This window comes from Hypomesus transpacificus, unplaced genomic scaffold (assembly GCF_021917145.1).
Source record: "Hypomesus transpacificus isolate Combined female unplaced genomic scaffold, fHypTra1 scaffold_170, whole genome shotgun sequence".
NCBI lineage: Eukaryota > Metazoa > Chordata > Actinopteri > Osmeriformes > Osmeridae > Hypomesus > Hypomesus transpacificus.
This window is the reverse complement of record NW_025813728.1, coordinates 103,394-120,219: the sequence shown is the minus strand read 5'-3', so window position 1 is coordinate 120,219 and position 16,826 is coordinate 103,394. Positions and strand designations below refer to the sequence as shown.

Genomic DNA, 16,826 nt, shown 5'->3' with positions numbered 1-16,826 from the left:
TGAGAGATGGGGGCAGGTTGACACCCAGCCGTACACCTGTAGAGTGTTTCAATAACCCAACGTTCATGTTTATGTCACAGGCCAGGAATAACAACAGATAATTGGTGATCGGGTACACCTGTGGCGAATCGGATAGGGAGCTTTCCATTGGCTGTGTTTCCTTAATAATATCGCAATGTTTGTTTGTGCAACAAGGGTAGGGTGACCAGACGTCCGGATTTTGTCCAGACAGTCCGGTTTTCCAGCCCTTTGTCTGGACCGCTGTTGCGTGTCCTCCTTTTCGTCATTTTGTCCTCCTTTAAACCCTTCCTGCTCATCGTCGCAATTTCTCGCTTCATGCTGTGAAACATCACCACTCTTATAGGAGTTTAGACTGTTGACTTACTAAAGGACAGTAAGGAAAGGTCTCCCTTATATGAACAGATACCAGATGTTAATAATCAATCAATACAGCGGTCACCATGATTGGTCAGCACTGGTCAGTGACAGTTTAAGATAATAAAACCCCCCAGGCCAGTGTCCCATGTTGATGTAGTTTCTAGTTTCTACAACCAGGATGTCTGACTTGGCCATCTCCTTGGCCAAAAGGTCAGGTCAGCTCTGCCCAACCCCCAGACCTAACTAAGACCCTCTGGATCTTAGTTAGGCATCTTAAAACAATACCATAAATACCTTAAGACACTCTGAGTGTCCCTTCTACAGAGTAAACCACATCACATAACCTCAGTTTCTGTCTATAACAAAGGAACTTACTTTTTACCGCTTAAAGAAACATAGATATTGTAACTATGTCAAAAATGGCCATTACACCATGCTGGAGAGGTAGTTACAATGTCTGTCTCTCACACAGAAATTGAATTACAGAGAGGGTGAGTGAGTGAGAAAAAGAGAGAGTAGTTTTGTTTCTTCAAAAAAAAAAACACTTGTGGGAGCAGTGCAGGATTTCCTGGTTTTGTCAGAGGGTCGAGTTTAGGGGGGGTGGAGAGAAGAGACAGTGTGACTGAGACAGAGGCAAATTATTAAAGAGAGAGACAGGAGAAATAGAGACATATTTATTCACCTCAGACAGAGAGAGGAAGACTGAGTGTGTTTGGAAAGTGTGAAGAGAAGACAGGCTAGTTTACATTTACATTTAGTTATTTAGCAGACGCTCTTATCCACAGCGACTTACAGTAAGTACAGGGACATTCCCCCCGATGCAAGTAGGGTGAAGTGCCTTGCCCAAGGACACAATGTAATTTTGCACGGCCGGGAATCGAACCACCAACCTTCTGATTAATAGTACGACTCCCTAACCGCTCAGCCATCTGACCCCCCCCCCCCCCCTACTTAGCATAACTATATGCATTTAGGCGTACTGTGATAGAATTTTAGGACATCTTTTTTAGATCTGCTTTTAATGTGTAATTTATGCTGTGATTTTATATGATGTACAATATGTTTATTTTAACCATGTACAGTGACTTTGAGTACCTTGAAAAGCGCTATATAAATAAAATGTATTATTATTATTATTATAGTTATAATGAATGTGTTTTAAAATAAGTTTACAATGGGCTAAAAAGCTTGATACAATGTTGATTCAACTCCATTTGGTAGAGATGCCGCCTGTAGTTTTACGACACCTAACTAGGAGACGTGAAGTCTAGAGACGGGAAGTCTGGGTGACCTGGAAGAGTTAAGAGACAGTTGGTCTGAAGACAATGTGAATTCAACTGTATTAGTCTTGTGACCCGAGGGAGTAGGTTTAGATATATCAATTGATCCAGGTGCTCTAACGTTATGGTAAATGAGATTGTGTCCTGTTTCACTGTTTGTGTTAATTTAATTATTGTTTGAAGTTGACCACACAAAGGACAGTAGACCATGTGACTGGTCAACTCCTGTGGCTTTATTATCTACTGATCTGAAGAGAGATGCAAAATCAGAGAACTTTGGGACATATGGTATTGTTTCATACTGTCACTGAGTAGAGCCAATCACAGAGAATGCTACATTTATCTAAAAGACCATTGTTCTAAGTCTATATAAGGCAATATGTATGGATGTTCTTTACCTCTCTACGAACGACCTGTAGCTTATAGCCTACGTGTCCTTCGTTATGATTGGTCACAGAGTGCACTGTTTTTTGATGTTTGTGCAAACTAAAGAAATTCTATGGAAACCGCCATCTTGATTAAGTTGAATTACACAGTACCACAAGAATTGCCACCACACTACTGATAATTAGAGTAATTTGATGAGCTGTTTGAACCCGTTCTGACAGTAGCAGCCTATGGCCAACATTCTCAACAGTAAATTGAGAATAATAGCTCAAAAAGAACGTGGTAGCAATTGGAAATTGTAGGATAAAATTCAAAACACTGAAGAAGGCCATGGTTAATTGCACTTGATGTGGGCTAATAATGTTTTTGTCTTCACATCTTGAACAAAATTAATACATTACTTCAAAATAACTTTGCCACACACATTTACAAACTGATACGCTGAATGCTGAGCTTTAAGATAAAAGGGGAAGATAACCATGTCTAAAATGGGGATTCACTGAAATAAGTAGTATTGCACAAACCAGCACAGACTTTTATATCAGAAGGTGACCCAAACTGTAGCACACATTGCTTGGCAGAACAGTCATTTTAAATTGCTCAGCATGACAAAGAATATATAATTATGAATATTACGTTTGCATATTTAATCCAAATCCAATTATTACTATTCTGGCTGACAGTGTATGGACAGCTGCCCCATATTTCCATATTTCCAGATAAACTATGCCAGGCCTGCTAAACCTAAAACGTATCGACCCCTTGGAAAAACACAACAAAGTTTGGTATGGGGCCATCCTATGTGTTTTGAATGTAAGCAGAGTTTGAAAGATAAATTCAAAAGCTTATTAGAATATTTGGCATAACAACACTACGACCGTTCTCGCAAGACGCTTGGCAAGAACGTTGTACTCAAGAATGCAAGTACACACTTGGCGTACTTCGGATTTATAAACAGCCTCTCGCTCTCCATCAGGCTTCTGGACATTGATACACTGTCGACACTCACACTTTACTTTCACTTCCAGATACTGGTTGCACTATCAGCAATATTGTACTAATTGTACCCTACTTGTCTCTAGGTTAGGATAGGTTATTATGTGTATTAGATGTCTAGTATATTGTATTGTATATTATTTTGTATATTTAAAAGGTTTCTTATATTTGTAAGGATGAGATATCTGTCAGCAGGCAGGCCAGAAAGAGGAAAAGGGTTGACTTGGTCTATTAGCACGACGTCGAATCATGCCATCAGTCCATGACTGAGGGATTGGCATGAGTGAAGAAATGTCCCTCAGATGGCCTTTATGTATGGCTGGACAGTGCAGATATAGAATGCACAGAATCTCCACCTTACTGGGTCTCAGAGACCAGCACACTGATACAGTAGAACATACAAGACAGGTGAAGGTCGTAACGCACAAAAAGCTCTGTACAGAAGTTTTTTTTTTTACCAAGTTGCAGGACAGGAAGTAGACAATTATAATTGTTTCCTGTTAGAGTCAATAGTCATTGATTGCATACATGCTAAAGGTGACAGAGCAATTTTTAAGAACAAAAATGCAATGATCATAAGCTAACAGAAATAATCACCAGCTTCAGAATGATGGTATGAAGGAGTCACTCCTTTATTTGCTTTCATTTTTGATAAAACTGTTAAATGAATAAAATGTAAATGTGCTGTATAAAAACCTCTACCACATCTTTATAATCTCTGCACTGTGATCAATACTAGGCCAAAGCCCAGGGTAGAGTGGCTGGGTGAAGTTGGTCTGGACTCTGTGGAGGAGGGTCACTGTGTCAGAGACGACACTGTAGAAGGACAGAGTACCTGCCTTGTGATCCAGGTACACTCCTACTCTGGAGGACCGAGGGCCTGATACTGCAGTCTCAACACTGTTATGTCTGAACATGTAACCACCTCTAGAGAACCGTAACCTCCAGGACTTGTTATTTTTACCAAAGCCAGAGTGACTGTCTGTTCTGCTGATGTCTTTATATGAGACTGCCATGTTAACATTGTCACCTCTCCACTCCACCTCCCAGTAACAGCGTCCAGACAGAGCCTCTCTACACAGCACCTGACTGTGCCTGGTGAACCTCTCTGGATGGTCAGGATATGGTTGCTTCTGCTTTAGACGTGTCACCTTCCTGTTTTCCTCAGACAAAAAGAGGCGTGCATGTGCTGTGTTTGGGTCCAGTGTCAGCTGACAGGAATCTGGGAGCAGAGCAGAAACCAGATCAGAGTTAATAACATGTCCACTCATGTGTCACCATGTTAAAGCTGCTGTTGTTCTGTTTCAGATTTATCCATTCAACACGTGTCAGTGGAGAGAGACCTGGACACTTCAGAGACTCACATTGTAAGAGGTCTGCTCTGGTCTTGGGCTCTGAAGGCAGGAACACAAACACATACACTCATTTACAGATACATACACACAATCACATAAATAAGATCTAGCGATATGTGCTGCAGTCAGCACAATTTGAAGATCTCATCACATTTCAACCCTTTTCTAAAAGCTTAAATATCTAAAGAATACGGACATTATGATCACCTGGGTTCAGTGCATGATATATCATTTTACATCTGATATTTATATCTGATCTGAGAGGAGGATACTGAATAACCGCTAAACCAGTTTTCACACTGAATGGTGAAGAATCTGAGGACATGTACCTGGATTGTGTTGCAGTACCAGATAGATCACTAACGCCAGGAACACCACCAGGATTGACCTCTTCGTTGTCACACGGTTGATTCCATCTGGAGCTGGGTCTGGAGCTGGAGTTGGGGCTTCATAATTCAGTCAATATTAAATATAAGAAATAAATCCAGAAATTAAACAACACAATTAAGATAAATAGATATATGACAAAAAGTATAAATATTCAAATCATATAATGTTTTTTCAGGGGACTTTTATTTAATAATGCCACATTTGAGGGGAATGAAAGTAACTCTGGACTGCGGTGGATGCCAGCAATACTTGTTTTTCGGGGAGTTTTTCCTTGTCTTCCTTTAGGGTTTAGGTTGGTTGAGTGGCAGTTCTATGGGTGTATGCGAAGCCCTCTGTGACATTGCTTTTAAAAAGGGCTATGCAAATATATTTTGATTTGATTTTTTATTCGATTAGTCACGAAAAAACAAATTGTAACTTAAATTTGAAAAACTAGTCACACAAACAAATAAAGTAATTGAAATGTGTCTGTGATGGTCAACAGTTTGAAAGCGTCCATAAAGGAACTTTCTTCTCCAAACAACGTCTACGTCCATGAAGATAATCTGAAGTTTCTCCAGATCTGCTGTGTTTAACCAGCTCACTTGTGGTGGAGATGTTGGAGCACGCTCTCTGGATCAGCTCCTCTAGTTTCTCTCTCAGCTCAGAGACCACTTCAGTCACATGTTTGAAGTACTGAAGAGGAGGAACAGAGATGCTGGGGACATCTGAAGATACACTGGTACCGGAGAGAGACTGGTAGTTCTGGAGAGAGAGAGAGAGAGAGAGAGAGAGAGAGAGAGAGAGAGAGAGAGAGAGAGAGAGAGAGAGAGAGAGAGAGAGAGAGAGAGAGAGAGAGAGAGAGAGAGAGAGAGAAAGAAAGAAAGAAAGAAAGAAAGAGAGAGAAAGAGAGAGAGAGAGAGAGAGAGAGAAAGAGAGAAAAAGAGAAAAAGAGAGAGCGAGCATTGGGAGATAGAGAGAGAGGCACATATGCAGACACACAGGTTAAGCAGAGTTAAACCTGAGCACAGTTAGGGTTTGGGTAGTCTAGTATTCTAGTTACCTGGAGGAAGTGGATGTTGTCCTCTATGTGTGAGAGCTTCTCCAGCTCAGCGTCTCTCCTCCTCAGCTCAGCCATCTCCTGCTCCAGTTTCTCCAGAAGTCCTTCAGCCTGACTCACTGCTGCCCCCTGCTGGGCTCTGATCAGATCCTTCACCTCAGAGCGCCTTCTCTCAATGGAGCGGATCATATCAGAGAAGATCCTCTCACTGTCCTTCTCTGCTGCCTGGCCAGAGCGCTGAGAAAGAGAGATACAAAGAGGGTGAGACAGAGAAAAAAAGAAAAAGTGAGACGAATAAACCTACTAGCACAGTAGCACAGCAGCTCCAGTGAAGGAGATCCTGGTGCTGACCTTGAGAGAATCCACAGCCTGTTGGAGCTCCTCCAGCTTCTTCTCTCTCTGCTGGACTCTCTGCTGGACTTCCTGCTGACTCAGGACCAGCTTATCCTGGAGAACAACACACAAGACAACAACACAGTGAGAGTTACAGTACAGGACTCTGGTGGAGAGGACCCCTGTCAGAACACACTGAACACCAACACTGAACACAACTATAGGGCTTACGGTTACTGAACAGTCATGTACTGTAAGGTTATTAGTATACTGTTGTTAAATGTATTGAATATTGTATATTATTGGTATAATAGGAGGTTTACTATTGTCTCTATGTTCTGTGTACTTATATTATGCCAGGTTGCTTTGCGTTGTCATGTCCTAAGAATTTCAGAGTCCAGTCTGACCCTGTGTAGTTCTGTGCATCTGACAATATAAGACTTGAACTTAAATTCTGTCTCTCTAGGTAGCAGTGAAGGACTGTAGGAGAGAACGTTATTATGATGCGTTGTATTTCAAACAATTATTAACTTAGTACTTCACCCAACTTCAGCTTAACGATTGGTTCTCTTAAAAACGTCCGCGAAAATGGACTCATATGAGAGGTTGTAACCACAGTCCAATGTACACATTTGATCATCTAGGTTGAGTAACGATTTTTCATTATGTTTTAAAATGACATTTAAAACACATTATACATTATACATTTAATATATTTTTAGAGACTTTATAGATGTATGATATTGTTGTTAAATATGTTTGTACACAAGCAGACCGTATTTCTTTGCAAACATATTATATATGTGTATAAATATGTCCATTAGTTTATTATTAACAAATGTGGTTTTACCTGTTTCTCCTCCCTTTCAGCTTTGGATGATACTATGTCATGGCCTTTATGTTCCTCCATGGTACACAGCATGCAGATACACTGCTGGTCTGTCTGACAGAAGACCTCCAGCATCTTGTCATGACTGGAGCAGATCATCTCCTGCAGTCCAGACGTGGCTTCCACCAGCTTGTGTTTCTTCAGCCCAGGAACCTGGTAGTGGGGCTGGAGGTGAGTCTGGCAGTAGGACACCATACACACCAGACAGGACTTGAGGGCTCTCTGCTTCCTGGGCCCAGTGCAGACGTCACAGGTCACCTCTCCTGGCCCAGCTGGACTGGTCAGCTCAGAGGGGAAGGCTTGGGCTCCTCCTGTCTCCTTCAGCTTCTCCACCACCTCAGCCAGCATGTTGTTCGTCTTCAGAGCAGGCCTCCGAGTGAAGTTCTGTCTGCACTGGGGGCAGCTGTAGACTCCCTTCTGCTCATCCTGGTCCCAGTAGCCCTCGATACAGCTTCTACCGTAGCTGTGGCCACAGGGGAGGGTGACAGGATCCTTTAAGAGATCCAGACAGATAGAACAGCAGAACTGGTCCTGGTCCAGCACAACTCCCTGCTGGGCCATGCTGGAGAGGTAGTGACAATCTCTCTCACACAGAGAAATTGAATAAGAGATAGGGGGAGTGAGTGAGAAAAATAGAGAGTGGTTGTGGGACAGTTGTGGGAGGAGAGCAGGATTTCCTGGTTCTGTCAGAGGGTGGAGTTTAGGAGGGGGTGGAGAGAAGAGAGTGTGTGACTGTTACTAAGGCAAGTTACATAAGAGAGAGATAGGAGAAAGAGAGACGTGTATTTATTCACCAAACAGCACCTCCCTCTCACAAAGGCACTATCCCTATCTCTCCTTATTGGCTTCAACTGTCTAAAACCCAAATCAGGAGCAGCATTGTACTGAGTATATGTGTTTATGTGTATATCTATGCCCTGTTAGGAAAAAAAAGAGAATCAATGAGACATAATGATGTTGTGAGATCAAGTAACTGGTTTCTCCTTCACTCCTCTCCTGCCTCCAAACACTCAAGAAACACATCCTGACCCAGGATCTGTGCCTGATGAAGGGGTAAATGACTTCTGCAAAGGTCCAAAACATCTGCCTCCATTTCTGTATCCAGATCCCTCTCACATAAAGCCCCACAACATGGGAACAAGGGAAGGTTATGTCAAACCAGTCATTCAGACAGAAAAGGCACCTTGTGGGATGGAGTGGAACATTTTATGTTACTTGGGAATTATGACATCAAAGTCTAAGATTGGAACGTAGACTGCAGGTTTTCTGCCTGTCATAGACAATGATGAAGGAAATTGGACCATTTGTTGTTGTGTGATTTTAGTTTATTTCACCAGCGCATCTTTAAAAAAAAAACATACATCTTGGAAAAAGGGACAAACAAATAGGTAGGTAAATGATTCTATTTTATATGAAGTTTGTTAAACAATTATTTAAAACGTTTTTAAAAAGAAATTCTACTCGAGTATAATAAATGTGACATCATAAGATCAATTGTAAGGGTCATTCTAGCAACACAGAGAATTAACTCACAGTTAACATTAGTGGAAAATGTAGACTAAATATAACATTTGTTGAATTTGTGGACATTTTGCAAATACCGTCCAGTTAACATGAACTTGTTCAATATGTTGTACATCAGCTCCATCTGAATTATTCCAACATTGTTGATCCATCATTCAGAGGTAAATGGTTTATGTATACATAGACATATACATCCACTGAAAAAATACATAAAACCTTGGGTAAAAACGTATTAATAACCATAAAATATGTGAAAGTGTGTCATGTTGATGTTATACTTTAACACAGTAACATATTAAGCACTCACACAGCTTGAAACTGTGTATTAAAAGTTATGAATTACTACCTCAGATTCCTGAAGAGTCATGGCTGATCCTTCAGAAAGCTTCCGGAATATTTCTGTCGAAAGAGTTCGATTAATTACAGTTTATTCCGTAGTTCGAGAATATAGAAAAATCACTATCAACCTGAATGGGCCCTCAAATGGACGTGTCTATATGTGGTGTTGTTGTGGACGTACTGGCCATGCAGTCCAGGCGAAGGACCAGGCTTATGAAGCTTTCCAGGGACATGTTTCCAGACGAGCCGCCATAGCGTACAGCCATCAGGTTCAGCATGCCATCACTGACCGTCATTCCTTAAAACAGAAACATAGACCTTGGTTAAAAGTATATCATTAGAGCCTCACAATTTACTTTCTATCAGTTTTAGTCTCGTAACATAGTGAAGAAGTTGAGGTATGGATAAATTACTTGGGATATTGAGTAGATTTACCTGAAGCCATGATTGCATTTCTCAGTTCACTCAAGGATAAAGTTCCAGTGAGGGAGACATCCATTGCAAAGAAGATGTCCTTTAGGACAATTAGATACAAGAACATTCAGGTCAAATATTCTTAATAAAAATACAATGTTTTAAGGGGAAACCATCAAGGAACTTGTTTTATTTCTAGCCCTTATGACAGAAGTATAGAATGGAAAGAATGGCAGATTCTATGGCAGATACTTGTATCCATTACTACCTGGAACATGGTCACTTTCCTCAACAGATGGAGGAATTCTGCACTGTTCAGTTTTCCAGTGATGGATGTCTTAAGTAATATTAAGGTTATCTTCAATTAATGGCATGCACAATTTCATTTAATCAAGAATACTGGGTTTGAAGTCTTCCTTAATATGACTGTATAATAGTGGCTGTTGTACATGCAAGTAGGATACATCCATCAGAGCAACCATGCTTCGACAGGAATCTAGGCTGAAGCCACCATTGTTTGTTTGTCCTACGTGCAAAAAAGGATAAAAGAAAACCTAATCATGTAAATACGACAGAACTCAAAATTTCTGTACAGTACATGCATTATAATGATTTTTGTTGAAAGATATACTCATTGTATGCTCCGCCCACTTGGAATTTGATTTTAAGATTTTGAGATTTTTTATCATTCCTTAATCACCCAGAAACCTATTAAGAAATAGTAAAAATCCATTGACAGTACATACCCTTATGAACATTGACAGTACATACCCTTAAGAAAATTGTTGTTCAAAATCGTTTGAAGCAACTCAGCATCCACTTCTTCATACTTATCAGAGAAAAAAACAACAATTTAAAACCTTAAAACATTTTTTTTAAACGAGTTAAGTCATCTTGTATAATTTATTGGGTCAAATTCATCAAAGTTAAACGCCAAAGTCCAAATCCAATTTTCAAGATAGTAGATCTACTTACTTTATAACAAAGCTATCATATGACTGTATGTTTATTATGTACCTCTCTTCATGCAAGTCACATTTCTAGTGTGGTAAACTGTCAATAAGTTATCTTGATTTTACAACCTTGTCAGAGTACTGGTGAAAAAGCTTTTTCTTGTTTTTATTGTCTTCGCTTTCCATCGGTTTTGGCTGAAAAAGATGTAAATATTTATCAAAGGATGCATGAATATTTTTTTTTATTACAGATGAAATTCTTATCAGGTATTCATATCTCTTTTGTTGTCATTAATACCATCAATGTGTTTTTAGTAACTTTTTTCTTTACTTTTAGTACTTAAAACGTATTTAATTCTGATTATGTAACCCTTGGGTGTTCAACTATGCCATAGGTTGTGAGGTAGTCATACCATGCCCTCTCATGGCTTCTTTGTTCAAGTTGCAATACTGTCTACATACCTTCGTGACTTCCATGTGGTTATGACCATCAGAATTTTCACTGAGAAAACAAGGTCCAGTTTTATGAGATTATTATTTATTTTTTTATTACTTATTTTCCATAAACCACAATGTTAGAGTCATAACATAATTTCTCTTTTTAGTAACAAATATCACATTTCACTATATTTTACGTTTTGCTAAAGCTCTTGTAGAAAATGGAGTTGTGCTTACTGGATGTTGGTCTCTGTCTTGGAAAGGATGGACAAGATGAAAGAAGCTGTTTCGTTCGGCTTGAAGGTGGATGGCACGATTAGATATTCACCAGGCTTCAGACGGAACAGCTCCATGACTTCACGAGCATTTAGATAATTCTTGGATTGAGCCACAGGTGCATTGGTGGCAAAGAAAGATGCAGGGAACTTTCCTTCTCGACGCTTGTACTGTGGAAATACGTAATGGTATGTATCATATGCAGCCCCTACTTCTTATTGGCCATATGAGTCCACAAATACTGTGATGTCACTCCCATATCAGTAGATTTTACAGTACAGCCTGGTTGCCAAGATGTGACTTTGCGCTGAAGCACGTAATTACAAATCCTTGACTCTGAAGACCACAGTCTGTAGAACTGTTAAAACTATACACTTTTGATCCTTGATCTTCAGCTGTATTTTCGAAATGCACAATTTGTATGTTGTATAAATAGTTGGTATAGTTTATAATGGTAACTTACTTGTTCAGGCACCTGAAATTAAATACAAGAAAAATACATTTAAGAGCAGGCACTTATTGTAATATACTGAGAAATGTGAGTGGCCAAGTACTGGTAGGTTGAATTCTAGAACTAGTGATCTAAATATAAAAAATAAAAATAAATTCATATATAGATTACTTTTGAAAAACGAAAAAAAAAATACCTCAAAAATGGAGAATCCAATGTGGAGGTTTTTAACCAGGCGTCTATTTGGCTTGTTAGGCTTCTGCATCAGAGAGACCAGCATGTTTTGGTCCCCTTGTTTCTCAGCACAATCCTCATCCAGACCTTCAATCTTTAACCGATACTGAGGGTTTGTCCAGAAACTGTCTAAAAGGCAACATTTCAGTCATTAGTATTTTTCTGACCATTCAACATTTTGAATGAATCTTTGTATTAAAAGTGGACTGAGTAAGTATTTTAGCAAGAAGCTTACATTTATTTTAAATAGAAAAAATCAAAATGTAGTTTTAAGGGAATATTATTAACATACAGACCTCGATAATTCAAGCATCCACCAGCAGTAGTTCCAGAAACCCATCTGCCATCATGGACAGAACGACCCCAGTGACATGATGCATTTCCATCAAGGAAGTCAGGGTACAGAGAGCAGATATCCAAATCTGAGTAGTTGCTGCAGAAATCCTCAATTGTCATCCTATTAAGACAATCGTGTTTCAGTCTTTGAAAGACTGGCTTGTGGCAGTGTGATGACATCCTAAAACTGAAACTATTTAATTCACCAGCAAAGTTGAGTTTGTCAGTAATGCTTCCCTCTAGATATGTTTTTGTCGTTTTATTAAATTCCATACAAAAATAAGTGCCCTGCTTGTACAATGTTTCAATAACCCAACGTTCATGTTTATACATTTAATAACAACATTAAACAGCAAACCATTAATTCTATGTAAGGCTAAAATAATCCAGAACATTTAAATATATCTTAGAACCCTTACCAGCTATAACATCTTATGAAGATAGCACTGGCTATGAATGTGTTGCATGTCTTCTTTGTAGACACGTGCGTGGGTTTCTGTGCTTACCAGAATTCTCCGTCATCCTTCACCGAGAGACATTTCAGACGATCCTCAGGACTCACGGTCTGCCACAAGGGGGACCTAAAAAACATAAAATTGGTCATTTAACAGGCTGAATGGAATAAGGCATAGGAAGTCTGTCTACAGCTGTGGAGTAAGACAGAGGAAGTCTGTCTACAGCTCTGGAGTAAGGCAGAGGAAGTCTGTCTACAGCTATGGAGTAAGGCAGAGGAAGTCTGTCTACAGCTCTGGAGTAAGGCAGAGGAAGTCTGTCTACAGCTCTGGAGTAAGGCAGAGGAAATCTGTCTACAGCTGTGGAGTAAGACAGAGGAAGTCTGTCTACAGCTCTGGAGTAAGGCAGAGGAAGTCTGTCTACAGCTCTGGAGTAAGGCAGAGGAAGCCTGTCTACAGCTCTGGAGTAAGGCAGAGGAAGTCTGTCTACAGCTCTGGAGTAAGGCAGAGGAAGTCTGTCTACAGCTCTGGAGTAAGGCAGAGGAAGTCTGTCTACAGCTGTGAAGTAAGGCAGAGGAAGTCTGTCTGCAGCTCTGGAGTAAGGCAGAGGAAGTCTGTCTACAGCTCTGGAGTAAGGCAGAGGAAGTCTGTCTACAGCTCTGGAGTAAGGCAGAGGAAGTCTGTCTGCAGCTCTGGAGTAAAGCAGAGGAAGTCTGTCTGCAGCTCTGGAGTAAGGCAGAGGAAGTCTGTCTGCAGCTCTGGGGGGAAAAGAGCCACTGCACTTTTTACTTTCCTTAAAAAAAAATATATATAAGGACGATTTTGAGTGAGGAACAGAAGGGAAAATTGTATGAAAGTGTATGAAAAACAACAACAAAATAGATGGTGCAAAAAACATGTACATGATTACTAGTTTGTTTTCTTACTTGTCGCTCCAATCCCCAATCCATTCCCTTTCACCCCAGGGGTTCCACAGACGCACCAGCTTCACTGGTCTTCCATTTCTCGTGAGCTGAGGAGTTTAAATGAGACCAGTGTTTAGTAATAGTTGAATTTGGACACATTTACGTATTATTTGCAGGTGTGTCTAGTAGGAGAAATAGGTTCACATGTACCATTATTACTTTAGTTTAAACAGTTTTATAGGACCCAAACATTTTGTATTATAGAATAGTTTATTTTTGTAATGCCAAAGGAACCTATTTCTCCAACTAGACTTACTTAAATAATGTGATCCTTTTTATTAAATTATAGTTGTTGTGCAATACAACACAGGGGGTGATACGTTTGAACCTACATACATCTTGGTTTGGACATGCACATCATACATAAAATAAGATGGACTTTATTGTCCTGAAAGAATACTGTACAGTATCTGTTGTTCAAATACATACAGCTCTGGAAAAAAATTAAGAGACAACTTTTTCTGTCCATTTGTAAAAAGTTGATAAGGACCCTTTTGAGTAAGGAACAGAAGTAAAAAATTAAGAGGCCACTGCAAATTTTACGCTTCTGTTCCTCACTCAAAATGGTCCTTTTCAAATTATTTAAAAAAGAAAGAAAAAGTGGTCTCAATTTGTTCAATTACATTATCTTATTAAAGGACTCAAAATAAATGAAATGAATTTGTCTTGAGCACATACAGTTCAGCATCTGTTGTTTAAATACATACGACTCTGGAAAAAATTAGGAGATAAACTTTTTTTAAAGGGAAAGAAAGAGGAGCAGTAGTTAAAAAAAAAAAAATCCAGAGCTCTATACATGTATACTATATACAATACATGAATCAGTTGTGCTATTCTGATAACTTTTAAGACAAATACATACATAAGGTATATTTATATAAACTTTTGATACTCCAGCTGTCAATGAAGACTGAGATAAATCTAGGAATGTCATACATGAATGTTATCTGGTAGCTGCCATTATCATCCATTCAGATCATACTGTACCTCAATGACACCTGTAACAGAGTAGGCATGGCCCTTCACTAATCCGTTCTCTGCGATGGTGTTGGCTGATGTTTCCTACAGTGTAAAACAAGCATCAAAACTGATTGAAAAAATTGAACAATGTTATTTATGACACACAGCAAACCTCTGTATACATTTGTGCAAAAAAGGCCAACCACTGTATCGTCAGTGTGTCTTCACAGTTGCTGTATCCAAGTGTCTCCATGAGGTTGTTTTACACTCACCCCTTGAGGTGTACCACACCCCATCAGAGATTTTGATTGGGCAGCTCTAGACATTAGATCCCATAGGTTAGGGGGGCCTTCTGCAAGCTGGACACACATGTGGATCCCACCAGTAAAATCCACCAAAGCCTCTGAGGGCGTCCCTGCATTCATGTCTGCATAGGAGCCACAAACTCTGGCAAAATAATACATGCATTATGACCTATGAAACAAATACAACCGTTTTTTAATCCAAAAGACTTGGTTAAATGACAAAAATGCTTGTTTACATACTTGGCGTAAGCCTTCTCCATTAAAGCAGGCCAGAACTCATATGGAGTTTTGGAATGGACAAAAATGAGTCTGCCGTCAACTGTCGGAAGCTTGTCATCAATCAAAACATCTTCCCATTTTCCGAACCTCCAGAACTGAAAGATAGGAGAGAACATTAATTTTACGATGTTATTTTCATCAGAGTCTCCAAAAATATTGAAGGACCCAAATGGTTGTGCAACAGCCACTCAGCCCAATGATTTGGGTGCTGATTCATGAGAAATACCTAAGGAAATCCTTAAAGAACCGTAACACTAGATATGGCACTAGAAATACTCAGATATTTTAATAATAATATGTCTTTCTTCAAAAATTGCTTTTGTTGTTTCCAAACAAATCTGAAAGGGAAATCATGACTTTTATTTGAGAACGTGTCCTCTATTTTAGGTATTACGGTAATAAATTGTTGAGGGTTTTGCTCCACAAAAAGGTTTTCCCGCTGTTGAAAAGTGCCTCAATAGAGAATCATTACACATCTAGTGCTATAAAAACAAACATAATTTATATCAATGATTTGTTATTCCTGTTAAAAGATTATCAGACTTTACCCTGAAATGGAATACTCCACAATATTTTTGTTGAAATGATTGATCGAGAGGCATGACTTGTTCCAGGATATGCTTTTGGAATGTCAGCGCCCCAATGGAGGCAAGGAACCAGCAGTTACCTAAACAAGGACAAGGAATGAGTGAGTAGGTACAACATATTGCATTTAAACAGTCACTGTTTGTGATGTGAATGTATTTGGAAAGAACAGTCCCATCCACCTACCAACCATGCCTTGCCCAAAATCAAATCTTGAAATTCCATCAACAATAAAAGACGGATTCTGAGCAATTTTCTGAAAGTGAGGAATGGATAATTGAGACTCAGATATCATGCCCTTCACAAACAATGAGAGTCATAGCCTACGATTATTTTTGGGGATGTTGTGATGTGTACCGGCCCAAGTCAAGGTCAAATAACTTACATGTGGCCTCAGCCACTGCACTCTTCCCATGTCGGAGGGCGACAGTAGTCCTTCACCAATTGAATTATGGTCTGGAGGAAACATGTCATCGACAAAGCGAACCTTCCGAGCGACACAGTACTGCTTCATCTGCTCAAAGTCTTGGTTGAGGAATTTCAAAGGGTTGTCAAGGCTACCACGGCCATCTTTCTTGTGACGCTCATTCATGATATTTAGACACACGCCAGGAGGAGGCATTGTTGCAGAAAGTTATCTGTGCAAGGAGGGTAACAATGTCATTCGTTAAATACACTAATACACTCACTTAAAGTACTAATATATCGGTATTGAACTATGAGCATGATTTCAAAGTTTTCATCGGCAGTCAAAGAAAAAAAACTTAAATCTTTGCCTCAAAGACCACCTAAACAAATGACACCCAAATGTACAATTAGCCTATATGGTTGGTCTCACTCTCTTTTTCAATGGTTCTGGTTTTCAGTTTTTCTGTAAAAAAAAAAATTTAAAGGTACAACAGATACGATTTTTGAGTGAGATGATCGGCTTTAAAAAAAAATTTAAAGGTTGACACAATATTTTCAAAAAAAGGTTTTGGGAATAAAACTATTACAAAGGTTTTGGAAAACAAAGTTTGGAAAGGTTGCAAAAAAACGTTGAAAAAAGTTTCAAAAAACACGTTAGCATCATTGATGTGTACTTGAAATGAGGACTCTACTATACTCAACAGTACTCTATTGTACTCTGCTCTGCTTCACTCTGTTATAGGCTTCTCTGTTCTCATCTCCCCACTTCTCTCCTTTGGACAGGTGGATTTTTTAAAATAATTTTGAAAAAAAGTGAGTGACTACGGGAGAGGGTATTTCACATTTATGTGGATGATGGC

The 16,826-nt window shown here is 39.4% G+C and overlaps 2 protein-coding genes across 2 annotated transcripts; both read right to left on the bottom strand.

Moving 5' to 3' along the window:
• Positions 1-3,661: 3,661 nt before the first annotated feature.
• LOC124489082 (E3 ubiquitin-protein ligase TRIM16-like) lies at positions 3,662-7,698 on the bottom strand. Its single transcript, XM_047051728.1, has 7 exons — positions 7,009-7,698; positions 6,177-6,272; positions 5,829-6,062; positions 5,371-5,530; positions 4,726-4,842; positions 4,406-4,435; positions 3,662-4,263 (listed from the first exon to the last, which is right to left on the bottom strand). Exons 1-7 carry the CDS (start codon positions 7,606-7,608, stop codon positions 3,740-3,742), a joined length of 1,761 nt encoding a protein of 586 aa, XP_046907684.1. The 5' UTR covers positions 7,609-7,698; the 3' UTR covers positions 3,662-3,739.
• A 554-nt stretch (positions 7,699-8,252) lies between these two features.
• Positions 8,253-16,286, bottom strand: LOC124489075 (calpain-2 catalytic subunit-like). Its single transcript, XM_047051709.1, has 21 exons — positions 15,944-16,286; positions 15,745-15,814; positions 15,522-15,640; positions 14,935-15,068; positions 14,662-14,836; positions 14,417-14,491; positions 13,391-13,476; positions 12,519-12,593; positions 11,973-12,133; positions 11,639-11,805; positions 11,455-11,466; positions 10,953-11,161; positions 10,740-10,779; positions 10,407-10,472; positions 10,096-10,153; positions 9,789-9,850; positions 9,593-9,661; positions 9,346-9,424; positions 9,092-9,208; positions 8,918-8,970; positions 8,253-8,768 (listed from the first exon to the last, which is right to left on the bottom strand). Exons 1-21 carry the CDS (start codon positions 16,178-16,180, stop codon positions 8,742-8,744), a joined length of 2,091 nt encoding a protein of 696 aa, XP_046907665.1. The 5' UTR covers positions 16,181-16,286; the 3' UTR covers positions 8,253-8,741.
• Positions 16,287-16,826: the final 540 nt, after the last annotated feature.

Excerpts from the sequence above, each read along its gene's own strand:
- LOC124489075 (XM_047051709.1), bottom strand. The coding sequence starts at position 16,180 with ATGCCTCCTCCTGGCGTGTGTCTAAATATCATGAATGAGCGTCACAAG. Across the intron at positions 10,780-10,952 it reads AAGACAGAGACCAACATCCA|TGAAAATTCTGATGGTCATA; the intron begins GTAAGCACAACT and ends TTGTTTTCTCAG. Across the intron at positions 10,154-10,406 it reads TTCACCAGTACTCTGACAAG|TATGAAGAAGTGGATGCTGA; the intron begins GTTGTAAAATCA and ends TTCTCTGATAAG.
- LOC124489082 (XM_047051728.1), bottom strand. The coding sequence starts at position 7,608 with ATGGCCCAGCAGGGAGTTGTGCTGGACCAGGACCAGTTCTGCTGTTCT. Across the intron at positions 5,531-5,828 it reads ACAACATCCACTTCCTCCAG|AACTACCAGTCTCTCTCCGG; the intron begins GTAACTAGAATA and ends CTCTCTCTCCAG. Across the intron at positions 4,843-5,370 it reads CTCCAACATCTCCACCACAA|CCCCAACTCCAGCTCCAGAC; the intron begins GTGAGCTGGTTA and ends TGAATTATGAAG.